The sequence below is a fragment of the Cucurbita maxima genome, unplaced genomic scaffold (genome assembly GCF_002738345.1).
Source record: "Cucurbita maxima cultivar Rimu unplaced genomic scaffold, Cmax_1.0 Cma_Scf00034, whole genome shotgun sequence".
Classification (NCBI taxonomy): Eukaryota; Viridiplantae; Streptophyta; class Magnoliopsida; order Cucurbitales; family Cucurbitaceae; genus Cucurbita; species Cucurbita maxima.
In genome coordinates, this window is record NW_019272050.1 from 416,848 (window position 1) to 440,627 (window position 23,780).

General features: G+C 34.1%; 3 protein-coding genes and 1 pseudogene across 6 annotated transcripts; 3 read left to right on the forward strand and 1 right to left on the reverse strand.

Annotated features, from left to right (window-relative positions):
- Window positions 1–3,304: 3,304 nt before the first annotated feature.
- On the reverse strand, window positions 3,305–4,659 carry LOC111467645 (heavy metal-associated isoprenylated plant protein 20-like). The gene is made up of 3 exons (XM_023112614.1): window positions 4,498–4,659; window positions 3,811–3,886; window positions 3,305–3,713 (listed from the first exon to the last, which is right to left on the reverse strand). The coding sequence occupies exons 1-3, from the start codon at window positions 4,576–4,578 to the stop codon at window positions 3,421–3,423; spliced, it is 450 nt and encodes a 149-aa protein (XP_022968382.1). The 5' UTR covers window positions 4,579–4,659; the 3' UTR covers window positions 3,305–3,420.
- Window positions 4,660–9,099: 4,440 nt separating this feature from the next.
- On the forward strand, window positions 9,100–15,630 carry LOC111467771 (ABC transporter G family member 7). The gene is made up of 11 exons (XM_023112831.1): window positions 9,100–9,613; window positions 10,531–10,724; window positions 10,799–10,949; window positions 11,271–11,403; window positions 11,888–12,089; window positions 12,565–12,835; window positions 13,179–13,310; window positions 13,561–13,781; window positions 13,878–14,090; window positions 14,192–14,276; window positions 15,180–15,630. Exons 1-11 carry the CDS (start codon window positions 9,329–9,331, stop codon window positions 15,456–15,458), a joined length of 2,166 nt encoding a protein of 721 aa, XP_022968599.1. The 5' UTR covers window positions 9,100–9,328; the 3' UTR covers window positions 15,459–15,630.
- Window positions 15,631–16,768: 1,138 nt separating this feature from the next.
- On the forward strand, window positions 16,769–18,944 carry LOC111467687 (protein PIN-LIKES 2-like). 4 transcript variants are annotated; one of them, XM_023112675.1, is made up of 4 exons: window positions 16,775–16,892; window positions 17,308–18,471; window positions 18,575–18,655; window positions 18,762–18,835. In XM_023112675.1, the coding sequence occupies exons 2-3, from the start codon at window positions 17,334–17,336 to the stop codon at window positions 18,628–18,630; spliced, it is 1,194 nt and encodes a 397-aa protein (XP_022968443.1). In that variant the 5' UTR covers window positions 16,775–16,892; window positions 17,308–17,333; the 3' UTR covers window positions 18,631–18,655; window positions 18,762–18,835. The 4 variants fall into 4 exon arrangements, with proteins under 4 accessions (XP_022968441.1, XP_022968443.1, XP_022968442.1 ...); XM_023112674.1 differs by having other exon boundaries at window positions 17,308–18,655; window positions 18,762–18,944; XM_023112673.1 differs by having other exon boundaries at window positions 16,769–16,835; window positions 17,308–18,765.
- Window positions 18,945–20,120: 1,176 nt separating this feature from the next.
- LOC111467688 lies at window positions 20,121–21,596 on the forward strand (annotated as a pseudogene).
- Window positions 21,597–23,780: the final 2,184 nt, after the last annotated feature.

A 23,780-nucleotide genomic window follows, 5' to 3' on the forward strand; every position in this document is an offset into this window, starting at 1 on the left:
ATTAATACGAACTTTTTTTTTTTCCTACCAAAGTCCTAAACATAAAAATGATTGGAAATAAAATATTGTTCAAGAAATCCATAAATCAAAATTATTTAATTAATTCAATATATTATTTTATTTTATTTTTGCTAATTTTTTCTTGGCCCCACGTGGACGTTAACTATTGGTAAAAGAAATAAGCATAAAGTTAGTGGCTATTAAATGGATTCTTACAAAGGGGAAAGGATTTATGCATCTTGGTTTATATTCCAATATTACTCGGAATAATGTTAATTTCATAATGAATTTTAAATTTTTTTTTCTAATAATAATTTTAAATATACTTTATAGTTTGTAAAATAAATTTAAATTTATTTTAATTTTAAGATATAAAAAGGATGAAAAAAAAAAAAGATTCCAATAAATTGGAGGGTTTTTATAACTTTTGACTTAAAAAAAAAGAATCCAAATTTCTTATATACTTTCTCGATTGGGTAATTTAGGTTACGAACATAAAATAGTTTTTACGTCCATGTTCGATCAATTTCAAACATGTAAGACTTTATGAATTTTAAAAATCATTCTCGACTTTTATTTTTCAAAAAAAAAATATCATACGTCCTTATCATATTTTCTAACATCTGGGTCTAAGATAAGTTTCGAACCGTGCTTGAAAAGAGAATATTTACCTATTGCATTAGTTATGAATTTAAAAATTATTCTCGACTTTTATATTTTACAAAAAGTATCATATGTTCTTGCTAAACTTCATAACGCCTGGATTTAAGATAAGTTTTGTAGACTAACAACTCGTTGGAAAAGGGAATTAGCTTTAGATTAAGCTGAATAGGGCCGTTAAAAAAAACCCGATTGACTCAACTCAATCTGTATAGTTTGAGTTGGATTATAAATTTATTTGGGTTGGGTCGAGTTTAAATAATATTTTTGTTTACGATACAATTATATATACATATATTTATTTAATTTCATTATTATTTTTTGATTATTTATTCCAAACAAAACTCTTAAAAATAATTTTTCATTATTGAACATTATAAAATAAATAAATAAATAGGTATTTTACGAACCAATATTTTTTTATTAAATTATTATTTTTGAATAATCGACTCGTTTTTTATGATAAAATTAGGTTGAAATAATTTACGACCCGAATAATTAGGTTAAATTTTTTAAAAAAAATGTCTTAACTCGACTGGTCGAAGTAATTTTTTTTTATTTTTTATTTTAATGAGTTTAAAAGGAAAAAATATAAAATAAAGTGAAAAATGAAAAATCATTAGGTTTAACCATTAAATGTGGGCATCTTTTAAGTGATATAAATAGCATTAGCTTTTTTAATTCTTTCCATTTTTTTATTTTTTTTTAATTTTTTTATAAATTTTAAGCTTTTATTGCTCCACAAGTTTTCATATTAATATTCCATTTGATCTTATTACTTACTTTTTCAAAATCTTCCCCAACAAGCAAATGCCATTTGACCAATTTTAATTTTCATATTTTCCTAATATATATATTTATTATTTATCATTTTTATTATAATAAAAAAATTAAAATCTACGTTGTAACCATCTTTTAGAGTTAAACACACAATCATTTGAGATCGTATTCGATTTTTTAGTTAATTTATTCAAATTAAAGTCACGTCACATTTTGCATGTACAAAAATTTGAGATTCTCGACATTCACGAGACATGATGAATGGCTAACTGTTGAGAAACCCTTTAATTAGTCGAGAATCCTTATGTAATTTTATTTTATTCGATTCAACTTCTTTCCAAATAATCATATAAGTTTTACAATTTGATCTTTATTATAAAATCTCATATCAGTTGGAGAGGAGAACGACACATTCCTTATAAAGGTGTGGAAACCTCTTCTTAGTAGACGAGTTTTAAAATCAGTGCAAAACGAGCAATATCTGGTGACAATGGGTTTGAGTTGTTACAAATGTTATCAGAGCTAGACACATCAAGGTGGTGTGCCATCGAGGACGCTAGACCCCAATAAGGGTAAATTGTGAGATTCCACCTCACAATTTACTTAGTAGACATGTTTTAAAACCATAAAGCTGATGACAATATGTAACGAGACAAAGTAGACAATATCGAGTAGTGGTGAATTTGGACGACTCAAATAATTAATTAAAATTTGAACGACTAAAAATATAATTATACTTTTGTTAATTTTTGACTTTTTATAGTCAACTATATTACATAATACATCATATCAATTATCATATGTTTTTATTTTTATTTATTTGAAGCACACATTTATAATTTTGTATAATAAAATATTTTTGGAAATATAATATATTCTCTTAAAATAAAAAAAGTTAATAATTATTTAATATTGATATATAATTAAATTATTCTTAACCACTAAATATATAAATATGTGTCCCCATCATTATTGAAAAAAATAAATAAATAAATAAAATGACTAAGGGATCAATATGGGGAATGTAAGTATAATTGTCTTAACTTTAACTTTTATGAGATGGATGGAAGCATCAAACTCTTTTATTATTATTTTTTTTTATATAAATATTTTTAATATTTAAATTTATTATTAAAATATAATATTTTTCATTTGCGACAGTAGGTCTCTGTAGAGATGTTCATTTGCGACCGTGATTGGAGGGTTGGGTTAGTTTTTTTTTTTTACGATTTGGTTTGGATTTAATTTTTGAAAAGTCGAAAATATGGATTGGTTCACGGGTTGACATTTTTTGGTTGAGTCAACTCGACCACTTGTAAATATTTGATATTTAAGTTTTACCTGATTTTAGTTATTAATGTAATATGTATGGTGGATAAGTATAATTCTCTTCAAATAATTAAAAAAGAACAAGCCGACAACCCAATCTAACCTAAAAACATAGGGTTGAGTTGTAAAATCTATTCGAGTTGCTCGGGTTTCAATTAGTCTTTCTCAACCATCCTATTTTTTTAAAGATCATCCTCATTTGGATGTGATCTCGGTTCATTCATGTACCTCTTCTTTACTCGGGTGTTACACTATGCATCTTACGTCTCGTTTCGTAAAGAGATAACATCGTTTCTTGAAGACTAATAGAAGGATTTATGGAACTACAGACGTTATCGTTAAACGAATAAAATTTATTATTATCAATATAATTTGTACATTTTTTTTACCATTTTATACAAATTTTTAACATGTATTAAGTTAATAAGATCAAATTTTTTACCAAGTTTTAAAGTAAAAATTATATTTTTTTACTCTAAAACTTTATAGTTTCAAATTATAAGGTTGAATTTAAATTTAAATATGGAGTGAAAATAAAAAATTTAACTCTATGCTAAAAATAAGAGATAAAAGTTGAAGGGTAAAAAGCAATTGGATTAAAAATTAACTTTTACACCGAAGTAAAAAAAAAGGGTTCGGGTGAATGTTGCATTACATAACGGAACAGCCATTGGGATTGTCATCACTAAACATGGTGGCGAGCTTCTCGTCAACGCCGTTAGGACTTGGGAGTGCCTGAACGGCGTTTTTGACGAACCCCGCCGGCGCTCTCTTGTCGTACGCCTGCGTCACGTACGGATACGCCACCACATTGTGCGGCACGTACGGCCAAAACTCTGCCCTTTTTCCCGTTCTTCTCACTTTCTTCAACACTCTGTTCGCTTCAACGAACCCCGTTACCGTCACTTTGCTCTGTTTTCTGTTTATCTCCACCGTTTTCGTCCCTGTACAAAATCCAAATAAATAAATAATAAATAATTATTCTTAAAAATCCAAAATGTTTTTATTTTATTTTATTTTATATTATTTATTAAACCCGACCTTTCATTCTGGAAACGGCGTTTTTTACTCTTCGTTCGCACCCGTCACAGTCCATTTTCACCTTGATTTCCACCGTCTAAATAAAATAAACAAAAAAAATAATAATAATTAATTAATTTCGTTTTTTTTTAATATTTTATTTATTAGTTAAATTAAATCCAATTGAATAGTAAAATTTTATTAAATAATGAACTAAACTCTTGGATTAGATCCAGTTATTCGAGTTGTTTAGTAACATGTAATATTTATTTATTTTAAAATATTAAATTAAAATTTTCTACGTAACAATAATTAAAAAATGAAAATAATTTTTTTTCATTTTTTTAAAAATATTTTATTTATAGGTTAAAAATTTAGACCTAGTTATAAAAATTTATTAAATAACGAATTCAACTCAATTCACTCAAATTATTTATTCAAAATTTTATTTTTAATTAAAGTAACATGTTATATTTATTTATTTTTAAATATTAAATTAAGATTTACTAAAATACATTATAAAGAACAATTTAAGAGTAATTAAAAAAATAAATAGTTATGAAATGGAATAAAATTAAAATAAATATATGTAGATGTATAAAAAAAACATTTAAAAGAAAGAATAAATTTGGATTAATTGGGTTAATTAAAACTAATTTTAGGAAATTAAAAAAAAAAAAAAAAAAGACAGAGAATATTGGTCGGAACCTGAAACGGCTTTTTCTTCCTCCGCCGGGAAGTGGCCACATAATCGGAGATTAAATCCGACACGGAGTCGAAAATCCCCATTGTTTTTCTCTCTCTAAGCCTGTGTTTATTTGGAGAGAAGAAGAGAGAGAACAGGAGAGGTCTAGAGAGAGAAGGTTTGAAGAAATGGTTATAAGTGCAAAGTTTAGAGGAAGGAGGGGTATATATATATATATATATATATATATATATATAGAATCTTTTTGTTAGACGAACACGACTCTCCACAATAGTATAATATTGTTCACTTCAAGCATAAGTTCTCATGGCTTTGTTTTGGACTTTTCAAAAGACCTCATACCAATGAAGTTAGTATTCCTTACTTATAAACCCATATTCATTCTCTAAATTAGCCGACGTGGGACTTTCATCATCAAACACTTTTTAGAGAAAAGAAGGAATTAAAATGGCTTTAACATAGACACCGAAAATGAACTGTGTCCTCAAATAATGTTAAATAATAATAATAAATTAATGTTGATTAAGAGAGAGAAAATCCAATTTTTAAATTATATATTTATTTATTTATTTTTGATAAATTATAAAAAAAAATCATTTGGAACATTTATTTGAAACAATTTTTTTTAAAAAATGATTTTTAGGAGTTTAATTTGGGATATTTGTGCATATAGTAAAATGACTAAAATACCCTTACCTTTCATCCTCATTACTGTCCCTTGTTATTATCGGAGACCATTGTGATCGTTTACCATCTATCGACTGCCTCCGACGACTACAACCACTGCTCATCACCCATAATTGGGCAATCACCGTTGCTCGCCTCCGATTATCGCTCTTGCAACCTCCTCATGCCATTATTATGATGACCTTCTGTGATTGATGGTAGCTAAATTATTCCAGGATTAAAAAAATTATTCCGTAAAATTGTCACAATATTTCCAATAGTTGTGATAAAAAAACATATTATAAAATTATTTTTGTGTTGTGGTTGATAGTTTTTCATCGAGAATGTAACTCAATTGTAAAATCGTAACACTGATACAATACGTAACAGGTCAAAACGGACAATATTTGCAACAATTTTTTTAAAAAAATAAAAATGTATTTTCAAAAAATAAAACACATTGAATTTATAATTTAATAAACAAAAAATTAGTTGGTTTGAATTGAATTGATTCCATACTTTTGGGAATTTTATAAATAAAATAAATAAATAAAATTTACAAAAAGGGTATTCCTTTATCTTTACAAACTATGGAGTTGATGCCATCCCTTACACAAATGAATTGGGTTTCTTTCCCTTTTAGAAAGGTAATTTAAAGTAAAGGAGTTCAAATTCTTTTATAAGTGGAGCCTAAGAACCAACCCGAGGTGGAAGCATCAGTCTAGGTAGGATCTCGGGTTTTCCACCTCGGGTACCATGAAATAGTGACTCGTCCTGTTATCACATATGCAATTGTGAGATCCCATGTTGGTTGAAGAGGGGAACGAAACATTTCTTATAACGGTATAGAAACCTCTAATTAACAGACGTGTTTCAAAATCGTGAGGCTGACGGCAAAACCTAACGAGTCAAAGCACACAATATTTGTTAGCAGTGAGCTTGAGCTGTTACAAATTGTATTAGAGTCAATCACCGGTTAAAATAGGGCTAGACCCTCTCCATAGTAGACACACTTTAAAATTGTGAGGTTGACCATCATACGTAACGGGCCACGTGGACAATATCTGCTAGCAGTGAACTTGGGCTATTACAATTAGTATCAGAACCAAACACCAGATGGTATTCCAGCGAGGACGCTGGTCCCAAAGAGGTGGATTGTGAGATCCCATATCAGTTATAGAAGGAAATGAAACATTTCTTATAAGAGCTTGAAAACCTCTTCCTGTCAAATAAGTTTTAAAATGGACAATATTTGTTAGCCGTGGACTTGGATATTATTTCCTTATAAGGGCGTGAAAACCTCTTCCTACCAAAGAAGTTTTAAAATAGACAATATTTGTTAGCGGTAGACTTGGATATTATAAGTATTGACTTAAATATCAAAGCGTATAACACATAACAGACACCGATATTAGCTTCTTCCTTGCAAGTTAGCTTGACGCCTTGACTCATTGCCTTGGTCAAGAACTAACACGGACGGGCAACCGGATGAAGAAGTGTAGTCACTTAGTTTTCTTTTTACATCTCGAACTTGCTTTAAATTATACGTTAAAATTGATGCAAATTTCAGAATATCGTTGAGTCGATCGGTAGAAAAAAAAGGAGAAAGAATCTAATGTTGAGAAAAAAATAATAACAACTACCAAATAAATATTGAACTTTTCTTTTCTAAAAGTACAAAATAAAAAACAAAAATGGTCTCGATCTTTGGTCGAAAACGATAAACTTTATAATTTAGTCCCTATAATTTTTTAAAATTATAATTTAAGACGAGGATCGTAACATTTTTAAGGATTTATTAAATTATAAAGACATAATTGTAATTTTTAAAAGTTGAGGGACCTAACTCTTATATTTTTTTAAAAAATATTAATAGGACAAAATTTATAATTTCAAATGTTTTTTTTTTTAAGCTAAAAAAAGGCACCTTTTGTTTTCTTGGCCTTGGCTGTAAAACAAAGCTTCTTTCAAGCAGTTTCTTAAAACAATGATTTGAGAATAATTTTTATATTTAGACGAGTCTTTCAAATTAAGTATCGTTCATCGTGTGACATCTGAGTAAAGGTATAGGATTCCACGTCGGTTAGAGAGAATAACGAAACATTTCTTATAAGGGTGTGAAAATTTCTCCCTAATAGACACGTTTTAAAATTGTGAAGTTGACGGCGATATGTAACGGGCTAAAACAGACAATATATTGTTAGTTTTGGGCATTTGGGCGGTGTTCTAACAAGGACGCTGGCTCCTGTAGGAGGTGGATTGTGAGATCCCACATTAGTTGAAAAGGGGAACGAAACATTTTTTTTTTATAAGAGTGTGGAAACCTCTCACTAGCATACGTGTCTTAAAACCTTGAGAGGAAGCCTAGAGTCAGTTACCAGACGATGCGAGGCTCTGGTCAATGTAGAGCCCTTTTCATAATAGACGCGTTTTAAAACCGTGACGCCGATGGTGATATGTAACGAGCCAAAACGGACAATATCTACTAGCGGTGGGCTTTGAAGTGTTACACATGGGTAGTTACACATCACCTTGAGAGGAAGCCTAGAGTCTGTCACTAGACGATGCGAGGCACTAGTCAGTGTAAGGCTAGACCTTTTTCATAATAGACGCGTTTTAATACCGTGAAGCCGATGGTGATATGTAACGAGCCAAAATGGACAATATCTACTAGCGGTGGGCTTGAACTGTTACACATGGGTAGTTACACATCACCTTGAGAGGAAGCCTAGAGTCAGTCACTAGACGATGCGAGGCACTAGTCAGTGTAAGGCTAGACCTTTTTCATAATAGACGCGTTTTAATACCGTGAAGCCGATGATGATATGTAACGAGCCAAAACGGACAATATCTACTAGCGGTGGGCTTGAACTGTTACACATAAATTGTTACCCATCATCTTTTGATAAAGTTAGTAAACAATGCAGATTAATGAGAAATAAACAAGGATGTTGATTCTCATCTTGTCGTACTAAATCGATCTCGTACCTTTTTTTATCGTATAATTTAAAATTAATTTTTATTTTTATTTTTAAAAATTTTGAATAATAATTATAATAATTATTTTATTATTGGCAACATCAAAAGAAAAAAATGAATGGGTTGATTTTAGTCTCCATTCCACATTATATGATCTATATTTAAACATCAATCATTGTCTATTTCAAGTCTTAATATTGAAGCTAACACATAGATTCCCATAATTATTTTTATTAAATTAAATAATAATAATTTAACAAATTCGTACGATGATGTTTTACACTCATAAGAACTGGTCGAGTTGAGTTGTCGGATTATTCAATTTTTTAATTATTAAAAAAATTATACTCAAATTTTGTAAAACTCAAATATTAAAATATTCACGAGTTACGACTCATCGCTAACATATGTTATAAATGTCAAATATTCTTAATTTTATAAATGAAATTAATTACCTTACTTTTCAAAAATATTTAAAAATATCTTTTTAATTTTAAAAAGTTCAATTAATACATTAAATGTCAGTACTATATTTAAAAAAATGATATTAAAATTATTACTAATATCTTATAGATTATTTCCAAACTTTTACGGTTAATTTTTTTTTTTTAAAAATAAAAGTATTAATGAAATTTTGAAAGTTTAAAAGTATTTTTTAAAATTTTAAATATTTTTTAAAATATTGTGAAAATTAAAAGGTATTTTTATTAATTTAGTAAAAATAAAAAACTTAAAAATGAATTAAAAAATTATCTAGTTTTTTTTTACCGCTTTGAACGGGTAAGATGATAATTTTGAATTTGTAAAATTTTGGCTATATTAACGTTACTTTGACTTTTTTTTTTCTTTTTTTTTTTTTTTTGTAGGTTTATGATTACTTTTTTAATAAATAAATAAATTAAGTAAATACATAAATTCCCTCATTTTTAACCACTTTGAACGGGTAAGATGGTAATTTCAACTATGCTTCCGTTCCTGCGTGAGTGAGTTTTTCTTACACTTACAAAAAATACACCCATCGTGATCTTCTACGTCCGTTACGATCGTCCATTGCGAGAATCCGGCCATTTCCGTCTGATAAACGACGACAGTGTCGGAGTTTCCGTCTCTTACGGGGATCGTACGGCAGTGTAAAGTGCGGAGGTGCACTGCTCATCTCTGTCGGAGGGGAACCAGGAGGTATATACTATGGTGAAATTTGACCGGGAAAGAGTGGGCCAGGCGATCATGAGCATTGGCGGGAACGGTGTTGGCCAAGTTTTGGTTGCTGTGGCGGCGGCTCTTCTTGTCCGTATTTTCTCCGCACCAGAACCTGCTCTTCTGTTGGAGCACGATATCGAGCTCGAGGATTGGGAGAAGGTAGATGGAGACATTGAAGTTGGTGAAGAATCTCCTGCCTCCAGGAAAGTCAGTCCAGTGACAATCCGGTGGCGCAACATCACGTGCTCTCTATCTGATAAATCCTCCAAATCAGTAATTTTCTTGGCGTTTTCTTCATTCTTTAAGTCCATTTGTGTTCTCGAAAATGCAGTAGAGTATGAGGATAGTGAATATGGCGTTTCTCTTTGTTTTTCACCGTTAGGATTTCAGTTTTTAGGGAAAGAAATCGAAAGCAAATGTTATGATTTGCGATTCTTATAAGTTCGTTGGCCGATCTCTGCTTTCGATTGGCTAATCAGTTGCCTAGAGTGACTTGAATTACAGCTATATTCAATTTGTTGGATGAAAAGAAAAGCCCCACAGGCTAATTTCCTGTTTAGGAAATGATCATGGGTTTATAATCTAGGAATATTTTCTCCATTGGTGTGAGGCCTTTTGGAGAATCCTAAAGCAAAGCCATGAGAGCTTATGCTCAAAGTGGACAATATCATACCACTGTGGAGAGTCATGTTCGTGTAACATGGTATAGATCCATGCCCTAAACTTAGCCATGTCAATAGAATCCTAAAATGTCGAACAAAGGAATCCCAAAGGAGGCTCCTGAAGGCATAGTAAAAAATGACTAAGATTTGAAAAGGAAAGAAGTTGGGCCTCGATTAAGGGAAGACTTACGAAGGCATAGTAAAAAATGACTAAGATTCCAAAAAGAAAGGAGTTGAACCTCGATTAAGGGAAGATGTACTTTGTTCGAGGGGAGGTGTTGGATGAAAAGAAAGTCCCACATCGGCTAATTTAGGAAATGATCATGGGTTTATAATCTAGTAATACTATCTCTATTGGTGTGGGGAAATCCAAAGCAAAGCCATGAGAGCTTATGCTAAAAGTGGACAATATCATGCCATTGTGGAGAGTCGTGTTCGTCTAACACAATTTTGTGAAACTGGACCAATAATTTTCATGCTTTTAAAAGTAGAGCATGATCAATTACTGATAGAAGAAACTATTGGTAGGTGAGATTTCTGCTTAAGAATGTAAGCGGAGAAGCAAAACCAGGAAGATTATTAGCGATAGTGGGACCGTCAGGTTCAGGAAAAACAACGTTGCTCAATATTTTGGCCGGCCAGCTAGCGGCTTCTCCACGGTTACATCTCACTGGCATTATAGATTACAATGGAAACGCTTATTCAAATAAGAGAGCTTACAAGTATGTTCTCTTGTAAATAAAACATTCTACAACATTATGCTTAGAAGACTGCTTCATTATTATCTATATTGTAGGTTCGCTTATGTGAGACAGGAGGACCTCTTTTTCTCACAGCTAACTGTCCGAGAGACACTGAAGCTTGCTGCTGAGCTTCAGCTTACTAAGATACCTTCCGAAGAAGAGAAGGAAGAATATGTGAACAATCTGCTCTTGAAACTAGGTTTGGTAAGATTGATGATCGAAGTTTGTTCTTCTAAGATAGCTGAAATAAGTTCTTCATATGTTGTGGATGTATTATACATTTTGAATTTGATTTACCTTAATTGACCAGTGCCATATGTTCATAGCTAGCTCCTTGGATCTTAGCAAACAATGATTAATAAATTTATTGGCTGAAATTCTTAACAAGAGATTTCTTTGCTCATTATAGTATTATTAACTGGTTGAATAATGAGGGTCTTAGCCTCTTCTGACTCACTGCAACGTGCTTTGATCTATCGTAGCTTAAGCATGTTCATGCTAATTTTATATTTTTTCTTGAAAAAGGTAAATTGTGCTGAATCATTTGTTGGTGATACAAGAATTCGTGGAATCAGTGGGGGTGAAAAGAAACGATTGTCTCTAGGATGTGAGCTGATTGCCAGCCCATCTATTATATTTGTTGATGAACCTACAACAGGTTTGTATCTCTTTTCTGTTTATGTCTTCACTCCCTTGTGGAGTTTGTATCCTTTGAGAATTAGTGTCCTTTTACTTTTTTCAATGAAAAGTTTTTTTTTTTTTTTTTTTTTTTTTTTTTTTTTTTTGTTAATTCGGTTGCCATGTACTTTTGGAAAGTTATCTGTCTACATGTTTTTAGCTTCACCATTTTATATAAGTGAAGCCTTTAAGACTGAATCCAATCTTTGATACTATAAAATCAAATGCAACTTCCATGATTTCACACCCTAGCGTTGTGGAATTTAGCTAGGGATTCAAATCCTTCTATCTGATTCTTTGTAATGACCAAGTTTCTAGCTTATAGAAATTCATCACATTTTTAACCTTTTTTTTAGTCATGTGCCAACATGAATGATAAGGTTCACTAGTGAGTGTTGATCAAAACACTGATAACTATAATGTACAATGTCTTATAAATAAAATTATAAACATGGGACTTCCAGGACTTGATGCATTCCAGGCTGAAAAAGTAGTCCTGACGCTTCAACAACTTGCAAAGGATGGACATACTGTGATCTGCTCCATACATCAACCTAGAGGCTCTGTGTATACCAAATTTGATGATATTATATTGCTGACAGAGGGTGCTCTTGTCTATGCTGGTCCTGCTCATGAGGAACCTGTGGAATACTTCTCTAAATTTGGGTCGTGAGCTCTATCCATACTTTCAACAAATGTGTTTTCATTTGAGCATTTTCCTTGTTTTCAACATATTCCTCATCATCGTTCAGCATTTTTTTTTTTGTTTTGACATTTTAGGTACATGCCTCTTGATGAACTGTGACAATGGCTTCTGATTTTTTTGTTCTATTATTAAACTTTGAAATCTTTTTAACTCTATTTTCACATACGAGATTTTTAAAGCTTACTTTTTCTTTTTTATTTGTTCCGCATGTACTGATCAATATTATATTCAATCTTGTTAGCGCTTTGCCTTCTTCTTCCTGTTCATTTGTTTTGTTTTGAATCTTTATGAACTAAAGAAATTGAGTTCTTCCGTGCATGCCTTTCAATGTTTTCTTTGATCTTGTTGTTCTTCTTCTTTCAAAAATAAATAATCTCAGTAAGCTCAATTGGACTCCAGATATTGTAACTCACTATTTGCTGTTTAGTCGAACAGGTATAGTTGTCCTGACCATGTTAATCCTGCTGAGTTTCTGGCCGATCTTATATCAATTGACTATAGTTCTCCAGAAAGTGTGTCCTCCTCCCAGAAGAGGATCTACGGTTTTGTTGAGTCATTCTCACGACACTCTTCGACAATTTTGTATGCAACTTCAAGTGACAAAAGGCAGATTTCGGCAGGTATGAAATTCAGGGAAAATAAGCTTTTGAAGAGAGGAGGCTGGTGGAGGCAATTCTGCTTGCTCCTCAAGCGTGCATGGATGCAGGTTTTTCCTTTCTATATATGTAGCTTGCTTTAAAGTTCTAAATTGTTCTCGTTCAGTAAAAAATTAGAAACAAAAGCTACAAGAGGGAAAATGACAGCCTGCGAAGGTTTTGATAATATAACAATGACCTGTGAATTTTATTTTTATTTTGATGCAATCTTCAGTTTTTTAAAAAACATAGATATAAGCTGTCAAGTCCTCATCTCCCGTTGTTTGCATCTCACAGACATTGTGGAGAGAGATACCTATTGGTCAAAAGTGGAATGCTGAAAGCGTTAGGCTATTGTGTGAATAACAATTCTTTTAGTTATTTACTTGGTTGAATCTTTTAATGAATTTCCAGGCTTCTCGGGATGGACCGACAAATAAGGTTCGAGCACGAATGTCCATTGCATCAGCGATCATATTTGGTTCAGTTTTTTGGAGAATTGAAAGATCTCAGACATCAATCCAGGATAGGATGGGTTTACTTCAGGTATAGCAGTATCTTTGTTGGAGTCATTCAAACATTATGGTTACATTGCTATATTGTATAATTATGATATTCCATTGCTGCTTTTCGTACCACAGTACCAACCAATATTATGCTTGCAATGATAATCAAAGTAGTTCCCCCACCCCTTCCCCTGCCTCAAGTTGCTAGAATTGAGAAGATTCCTAGACAAAAATAAAACTTGTACAATTTTCTTGATCCAATTTGTGGCTATGGATATGTTTCACTTCAGGTTGCAGCAATCAACACTGCAATGGCTGCTCTCACCAAAACTGTGGGTGTTTTTTCGAAAGAACGTGCAATTGTTGATAGGGAGCGTTCAAAGGGATCTTATACGTTAGGCCCATATTTGCTTTCTAAACTGTTGGCCGAGATCCCAATTGGAGCTGCTTTTCCACTGTTATTTGGGGTTATCTTATACCCCATGGCTCGTCTTCACTCAACTGCCTCAAGGTCAGGATTTGATCGTTACTTAAATTCGTAATTAACTTCAAAATCATACATTCGTTGCCACAAATAATGATTGAAACTTCTGCAATTATTATATAGGTTTGGGAAGTTCTGCAGTATCATCACTGTTGAATCTTTTGCCGCGTCTGCTATGGGTCTCACTGTAGGAGCTATGGCTCCTAGCCCAGAAGCCGCCATGGCAGTGGGGCCCTCACTTATGACAGTTTTTATTGTATTTGGTGGCTATTATGTCAATGCAGACAACACGCCGATCATCTTTCGTTGGATTCCTAGCGTTTCTCTCATAAGATGGTAAGTGCGTCGGATCCACTAAAAGATTTTGGATATCATGTTAAATTTCAAAATTATCTCTCCTTTAATTCTTATAACTTCAATGACATTTCATCTTTCAGGGCCTTTCAAGGGCTTTGCATCAATGAGTTTAAAGGTCTTCAATTTGATTGTCAGCATTCAATTGATATTCAAACTGGAGAACAGGTAGGCGAGAGCATGACTTTTATTATCTAAACTTGAGTATGAAAATCTTCACTATTGTGTAAGATGCTGAAACGATTGAGCATGATAGAGTCCATAAAAATTGTCTTTTCATTTCACGACTTATTTCCTCTTTGTAGTGATCTTCTGAGTTGCTCTGAAGATATCTTTATTAGTTTGTTATTTGGTCCTGTCGAGTAAGGAACTGAGTGGAGGAGGCTCGCGAAACCAAACAAGAATTGAAAGAACTTAGGAATTAGCACTATTCCTATTAAGTGTTTGTCTCAAAAAGTCGACAAAGAGGCTGCCCTCTCGATCGAGCTCGATTTTGGTTTAGCATCTTTCATCGATCCAGAGAAAATGTGGAAACATAATAAAACATGCTTCCATCCTAATGCCTACGCTTTGTAGATGAGGAGGCTTTTGAGACCAAACGAGACTCAAAATGTGAGATCTCACATTAGTTGGGAGGAGAACAAAACATTCTTTTATAAGAGTGTGGAAACCTCTCCCTAACAGATTTTTAAAAACCTTAAGGGAAGTCCAAAAGAAACGGGTAAAAGTCATGAGAATTAGCACCATTCCTATAAGTGCTTTTGTTTTGGAGTGCGGCTGTCTTCTCAATCAAGCTCATTTGGTTTAGCATATTATATTCATCTGGAAAAAAATGTGAATTGGTTGTAGTGTTGATTAAGGAGCCACATGTTTCCATCCTAATGCCTTGGCTTTTCTCTGATTGGTTGTAGAGCAGAAGGCTTTCGAGACCAAATAAGACTTGAAAGAACATGGAAATTAGCACCATTTCTATAAGTGTTTTTGTCTCGGAACCCCAACAAAGGGGCAGATTGGTTGTAGCGTGGATCGAGGAGCCACATCCTAATGCCTTGGCTTTTCTCTTATTTGCAGGCACTGGAACGACTTTCCTTTGGTCAAAGGCGTATTAGGAACACATTGATAGCACAAAGTAGGATACTTTTGTTCTGGTATTACACCACTTACCTTCTCCTGGAAAAAAATAAGCCCAAATACCAGCAGCTTGAGCCACTGCCCCTTGGTGAAAACCAAGATCAAGGTGATCGACAATTTGAATCGTTTAACAATGACAACATGGAGAAACCCCAGCCCGGGAATCTCCGACTCTCGAGCGAGTTGAGTCAAAGGGTGCCGAGTTTTAAATTCCTATAAGCGTTTTCTTGATTCATTTGGTTTAGCTTAGCTTTAGTTGGCTTCAAGCTTTTATGTATGTTTTATTTTGATCCTTATACTTTCAAACGCTTTTGGTGGTTTTTTATGATTTTGTAATGTTTTTAAGTCATAGGTTATAATAATCCGAGTAAGGTAACTATATATTTGGTAATGTTTTATGATCGTAGTTCGTTAAACTTTAGCTTATATTGATCAATCCCAAATTATAGATTATACAAACTCGAGCTTTTGTGACCTATTTTTTTGTAACATATTTCAAATAAACCTTAAAACCACGATTTAAAGTAACTAGAGGTGTTCGGTTCACGAGCTAAAGCAACTTGGTTGGATTCTGAAGTTGAGAATTTTTTAGTTATCAAAACTTGGGTCGATTCTCAACTTAGTTATCAAAACTTGGTTTGATTTTTTAGTTACGGAGTTAAAGCAACTTTGTTCTTCTCCCTGCCCAAGGTTTATATTGTGAGCAGTTGTTGTTACTCGATTGCTTGCTTATATGACATCTATTTCGAAAATCTCTCTCTACTCTCGTTTTCTAAAACCTTCTCTTAAATCGAGGCCAGAGGCTCGAGTATACGTCGCTTGGTTGTAGGCAGATGCAAGAACGAATTGGCTTAGCTCAGTTGTCGTTGGAAAGTGAGTGTCGCACAATCGCAAGTCCGTTGCCATCAAGAGTGCGATTGTGCCTTTTGCTTACATTCCCATATAACACCAATTTCAATTTCTCAAATCTTGTTTCAAAACTCTCTTTCAAAATCTTTCTGCCCCTCTTTCTAAAACTTTATTCTTGAACCGGGGCTAGAGGCTCGAGCATACGTCGCTTGATTGTAGGTTAGAGGCTCGAGCATACGTCGCTTTAAGCTTAACTCACTTGTTGAGAGGTGAGTGCTGCACAATCGCAAATCCACCAAGTGCGATTGTGACAGTCGCAGGTGATAATTGACAGTGGCAACGTGAAAATTTTGGAGAAATTTCTACGTAAATATTTAATAACATTTTTTTTCTCTAAATTTTGATTTTAAGTGTTTAAAATCAATGTGAGGATTTAAATAGTTTTTTAAAACAAAATAAACCCAATTGAGAATTAAAAAAATTATTTTAATATTTTATATATTATTTTTAATTTATTGTTTGAAGTAAATTTGACGCTCACAAACTATAAAGCTTTATTTCAATTCTCCTTTCTCCAAATAAAATTCATATTAATCACGTGAGTTTATTTATTTATTTATTTATTATTTTCCATTGTTGTGTTAATATTTATATATTATTTTAAAAAATGTGCGTAATCTGTTGGATGAATTAAGAACTTCGGCCAGGCTTGCCTTGCCATTCGATTCATTACTACCAACCTCGTTGGTAAGCTTCGTCTGCGATCTCTTGCTTCCCTCTGACATTCTCTCTCGCGCTCGCTACGTAAGTTCTTCTTCGCTTTGCCAATTCTCAGTTTCACAATTGGTTTTGATTTCTAGTTTTTCCTTGCTTCTGTTTTTATGTTGATTTTCTTGACGTGATGATTCATGTTAATTCGTTGAGTTTGTTTGTGTTTATCATTCATAATATCCTGTTCGATCTCAATTGTTTCCTTGTCGATTTTCTTACGATCTGTCTCGATTTCTTAGCAAATGTTAGTAGATTCAACATTGCGCGTTAGAATAATCGTCTTCTGATATCTCAAACAGGTTATCGTCATTTTTTAAAAAATGATTTTTGGTTGATTCCATATGCATTTTGCTAAACCTGTGTCCGAAAATCGAAATTTTCTCTAGGAAGAAAATTTTCAATGTATTGAGTGCCTGTGTTTTTGGACCTCTTGTTGTCCTGTTTGTAGAAAAAGAAACTTTCGTCCTTCCTGTTATGCCGGAAGAAAGGATGGGATACTTCAGATTACTTTATGAAACGGGCATCGAGTTTAGTGAAGAAGACCTACTTGCTGCAATTGTGCCGTTAATGAAGCTTCTCTGCCTCGCAGTAATTGGATTGATTCTTGCTCATCCAAAGACAAAAATCATCCCAAAAGAAACATTTAGCCTGCTTTGCAAACTTGTTTTTGCCTTGTTCTTGCCCTGCCTGATTTTTACTGAACTAGGCCAAAGTATTACGCTCGAAAGTTTGACTCAGTGGTGGTTTATCCCGGTAAATGTGCTACTCAGCACGGCTATCGGCTGTGCTCTTGGGTATTTAGTGGTTGCTCTATGTCATCCACCCCCTGAGTTTAATAGATTGACTCTTGTTATGACAGCATTTGGTAATACAGGAAACCTCGCTCTTGCAGTTGTGGGGTCAGTTTGCCACACTGCAGATAACCCTTTTGGACCAAATTGTCACTCTAGTGGGGTGACTTACGTCTCACTTGCTCAATGGGTTTCGGTGATTCTGGCCTATACCCTCGTTTATCACATGATGAAACCTCCACCGGAGTGCAATGTAGTTTTAGATGAAGGCATTGAAATTGAAGAAGAACGAGCTGATAATGATTTGGGCAGGCCTCTCCTTGCAGAAGCTGAATGGCCAAGCATTGAGGGCAAAGAAACAGAACATTCCGTGACATCCTTCATCCCTAGAATTCTCAATAGCATTTCAATTACACCGCAGACCACTTCTACTGATATCGAAAGCTCAGGAGGCGGCGATTGTACTGACAATCCCAAGCCTAATGATATCGAACTTGCAGGGGACAACAGGACTAACAGTCCCAAATCCACAGAGTTCTTGGCTGGGCCGAGAGTACTGAGGAGGCTGAGCCATCTTGCTGAGCAAACTCCAATACAGCACATCCTTCAACCCCCAACAATTTCTTTTCTAGCAGCCATCATTATTGGGCTAATTCCACCACTGAAATCACTCTTCTTTGACTATAATGCTCCATTATCAGTTGTCAAAGACAGTCTAGAAATTCTAGCCCGTGCTACCGTGCCTTCTGTTATGCTCATTCTTGGGGGCTTGCTTGCAGAATGCTCAAACACATCTACACTAGGCCATCGAACCACAATCGGTATAATCACAGCAAGGCTCTTGGTCCTCCCCGTGTTGGGAATTGGGATGGTCTTGTTGGCTGATAAACTGAATTTTCTTGTTTCTGGGGATCAAATGTACAGATTTGTGCTTCTGTTGCAATACACTACCCCAAGTGCTATTTTATTGGGAGCACTAGCCAGCTTGGGAGGATATGCAATTAGGGAAGTTTCTGCACTTCTCTTCTGGCAACATATATTTGCTCTCTTCTCCCTTTCTGTCTATGTAGTTATATATTTCAAGTTAGTATCATACGTTTGATTATTACAGGATTCATGCCTTACTCCTGATGATGTCTGTTGAAAGCCTGATGGATATTTTCTTGCGCCATTGCTTATCCTGTGCTCGTGTTCAAACAAATTGACACTGATTGTTTATTTGTAAGTTTTCCTCCTCCCTTGCTGCTGTATGAACTGTTCAGATGAATAAGATTTGAGTAACTTTTGAAACAAATTCATCCATGATGGTGAGGACTTAGAAAAACTGATAGATGGGTTTTGCTAAAATCTGTTGGGACAAAATCTGCTAGCTGTAGGTTTGAATTATTACAAATAGTATCAGAGTTAGACACGAACGGTGTGCCAGTAGGGACGATGGACCCAAGGAAGTGAATTGTGAGATCCCATGTTGATTGGAAAGGGAAATGAAGCATTTCTTATAAGAATGTGGAAACCTCTCCCTAACATGTGCGTTTTAAAACTGTGAGTTTAACGAAGATACGTAACGAGCTAAAACGGACAATATCTGCTAGCAGTGGACTTAAACGGTTACAATATAGATCAAAATACATATACATACATTTTTTTTTTTTTTTGTTTAAGCTCTTATATCAATAAATTAGTATAAGGTTCTATAATTATATATGTATAAGTGCAATAATGTTTAATGATAAGATCAAGCAAAAGGTATCATCGAGAGCAGCAGTATATCATGGAGGTGATAACAATGTCTGGCGTGGAGCATTGTAACGAATGCAAATTTCATCTCTTTGTTTCTTTTGTTTGGGCGATGTGCAATAAAAAATAAAGTAAAATGGGGGCATGATAATCATACCTCTTTGTGTTTATGGCTAATAAAAATTTAATATCTAAAAGTTTAAATAGAAATGGATAAGAACAAGCATTACATCCATTTTGTCGGAATCCTCTTTTTCTTCTGAAAAAAGGGAAGGAGAAGTATCTTCTTCGGTGGATCCCTCTTGTTCTTGTTTAGTCTCCTCCGTTTCTTTCAGTTTCTTAGTAAATAATAGACACAGTAATAAATAAGAGAATACTATACTAAAGATTCTGAGTCATAGAATTTCTCATTTCTGACACAAGCTACTTATTAGATCTATATCCAGACTAATAGAATGGTATTAATTATTTTGAATCACTTATTAAAACAAATTTGAAAATTTAAAAATTATATAAAATTAATTTAATATCCTTAAATATTTTAAAAAAATTTAAAAGGGTATTAATTAAATTTTAAAAAATTAAAGATATTTACGAAATTTACACTTAAATGAATTTTATAAATATATATATTTTTTTTTAGAGAAGATATTGTTTATTAATATTATTTAAAAAGGAAAAAGACAAAATCCAAAATTAAACTCATAATTTCCCCGCAAATTCAAAATATAATAAAATAGTAGTACCATCGGCGTCGGCTACTAGACGGTTTCTCGTGAAGCCCATTTTCCTGCACCGCCTCCGGTAAACTGTCAACATTCCAAGAAGATCTTGCTTTATTTGTTAGGGCAAGCAACCACGGCGTTGGTTCCTCCTCCTTCCCCCCCTTCCCCTATTAAATGGACCCAATTCTTCCACGGTTCTCTCCTGAATCAAATACAAAATCTCTTCTCCTTCTTCCTCCATTTCTTTCACTTTTACGTAATTCATCCTTCTTTTGCGTAATTCATCCTTCTTTTGCGTAATTCACTCTTACTTTTTTCGAATTGTTTTTGAAGGTTTTTGAAGGTTTTTGAATTTTTCGGATTATGGCGATTCCTAATTGCTGCCGATTTGCTGCGTCCTAGAAAGGCGGCTTGCAAACCGGCATTCTGATGCCTTCTTCTACGCCATTATCGTCGGGGATTCTGACTCAAGATGAACTGAAGAAGATTGCTGCGTATAAGGCCGTTGAATATGTCGAATCCGGCATGGTTCTTGGCCTTGGCACCGGCTCCACCGCCAAGCACGCCGTCGATCGAATCGGCGAGCTCTTGCGTCAAGGGAAGCTCGAGAACATTATAGGAATCCCTACTTCCAAGAAAACTCACGAACAAGCCGTCGCGTTGGGAATCCCTCTCTCAGACCTAGATTCGCACCCGATTCTTGATCTCGCGATTGACGGCGCCGATGAGGTTGATCCGCATCTGAATCTGGTGAAGGGCCGAGGAGGTTCTCTTTTGAGGGAGAAAATGGTGGAGGGGGCTTGTAAGAAGTTCGTGGTGATTGTTGATGAGTCGAAATTGGTTAAGTATTTGGGCGGAAGTGGGCTTGCTCTGCCGGTGGAGATTGTGCCTTTTTGCTGGAACTTCACCGCCGTGCGGCTGCAGAAGATGTTTGAAGAATCTGGTTGCGTTGCTAAGCTTAGGATCAAAGATGAAAGTGGAGAACCCTTTGTTACTGATAATGGCAATTACATTGTGGACTTGTTTTTGAAGAAAGATATTGGGGATTTGAATGCTGCGAGTGATGAGATTTTGCGGCTTGCTGGTGTTGTTGAACATGGGATGTTTCTTGGGATGGCTACCACTTTGATTGTTGCTGGCGAACTTGGCATTGCCATCAAGAATAAGTAGAACCATTAGAACACTTGAGATCTGAAATGGCCTCTCAGATGAACAGCAATACCAAGAAGAGCTATGAATTAGTGTTCATAAAACCATAGCTTGTCAGTTGCATAGTTCATTTACACAGAGATTTGGTTTGATTATGTTTGAAAATTGGCTGTTGGTCTGTTATGATCTGTGTTTGATGTTTTCGTTAGTCGATGGTTCCTGTTCATTGTTGCCCGTCGCGGTATCGAACGCTCTAAGCTTGTGCCGGTTCTTTATCGAACTCGGCCATTGTATGTCTTGAGGGAACTTTGGAAATGTGGTTAGCTTAGAGCTTCCAAAACTAAAATCGAACTGTTGTGTAGAATGGCATATTGTTATTGGTAGCTTGACTCATATCATTTTCTTGTTGAGTTCTTTACAAGTATGCATAATTACCGCTCTAGTTACTTTTGATCTTTTTAGAAGTATACTTGGGCTAGACGAATCCCTCTTGCTCGTTAACAAAGAGTGATTCATGCTACTCTAGAAGAGAGCAACAAGATATTCAAGAGGATCCTTTTTTAAGGTACTCTGCTTGATAGTCGGCTTAGAAGATCGACAAGGATTAGGAAGCTCTCAAGTATATAGAAGCTGATGTCGATTTTCTTCTAAAGTTGAAGATATTGAGGCACGCACCTCAAGCACGACTTTTCTTAAACTTTTGACCGTCTATTTTTCTATTTGCAATTTTTTTCATGTCGGGTTTAAGGTCGAAAGATGATTGCACCAACACCGTTACGTGACAACGACATTGTTTGTTTTCAAGATGTGGAAATTGGAAGCAGTTAGAAATAGAGAATTTTATTTAAACAATTTAATTCATAAAACATTTTTTACAACTAATTATTTTCGTCACTAATTTTCAAATAAAAAGAGCTGGCAAACCAGAGGAAGCTGCATTCTTATACAGCGACAAATGGGCCCAAAAGTAGGCCCATGATGATAAGCTTTGTGAACCAAGAATCTTCCTATGGGCCCATTTTCCACTAGAATCTTACAATGGGCCCATTTTCCTCTGAGCCCTAATAACATTATACTGGGCCCATTGAAAAAATGGTGGTGGAAAATGTCCACACGTGAGTGGAGTGGAGCACGTGTAGCCATTTTGAGCTATATAAATATTTATATAGTTAATATATTAATAAATAAATCAATCAAATTGACAATATTTTAATCACTTATTTTTAATTATAAAGCTAAAAGCATGTTATATTTATTATTATTACCTAATAAAATTTAGGTAACCAACTCCACAAATTAGATTATATTTTACAACTAACTAATTAAAATAAATTAAAAAAAAAAAAAAAAAAACCAAAACACAAAAGTGGAATAGAGCTAACCTTTTTAGGTTTTCTTTTCTATTTCATCCCCTTTTAATGACATTTTTGCTATATGGCCCTAAAGTTTGAGACAATAATGATTTGGCCCCACACACTAACACCAATGGCCTCTTTAGGTCCAGCTGATCACCGCGGTTGTATTGTAAATATGCAACTGGCTGCCTTGCTTGCTTGAACTTCTTCCCCTTTCTAGGGAAAAAGCCTTCTATTTCTGTCAAATGACCCGACCTCTCCTGTCTCTTCCACCGTCCGGGCTACCTTTCTCGCATATGCTATGCTCCCCCGGCGCAGGCCTACCACGCTTCGCGCCTGCGGCGTTTTCGCCAGACGGTCTTTGCCAGTAGTGCCATCCTCCGTGTTGGTTGTATGGGCAGGTTGCCCCATTTTCAGGGACTCTTTTGCGACTTTATAAAGTTTTTTCTTGGACCCATTTTTATAAGTACAAATCATAACCCCTAAAACAAGAAATTGGGTGAAAAAAATTCTTAATTTGCACACATACCCAAAAATTTCACTTGAAGAACTAATGAATTGTTGGTGTAATCTTGATTTGATTATTATGTTGTTCGTGTTCATCTAACACGACTATTTACAATGATATGATATTATTGTCCACTTCCAGCATTTCATGGCTTTGCATTTAGCTTCCCAAAACGCCTCGAACCAATGGAGATGGTATTTCTTGATTATAAACCCATCATCATTACCTAAATTAGTCGATGTGAGATTTTCATCCAATAATAGTTAGCCTACGAGATGATCATGTTAAAAAAACCTAAAAATGTCTATGACATATGGATAAGGTTGAATGTCTTTTCTTGATAAACTATTTATATGACCCACTTTGTAATTGTTACCATTTATTTGATTCGAATCGTTCTTATAGAAATATATGAGTTGATGTATTTTAATACAATAATTTTTTATAATATTAAACCATGAAATATCAATATATTTTTATAAACTTTGTAAATTAAAAAAAAATAAAAAATTTATAAAATGATCACGTACGACTCAATTTCAATCTTCAGTGAGTTATGAAGTCCAACATAAGAGGACTATAGAATTCTATATAAGTGGGTTTTCACGAGTGAGAATTACAATTGTAGCCAATTTAAGAAACATACCGGAAAACAC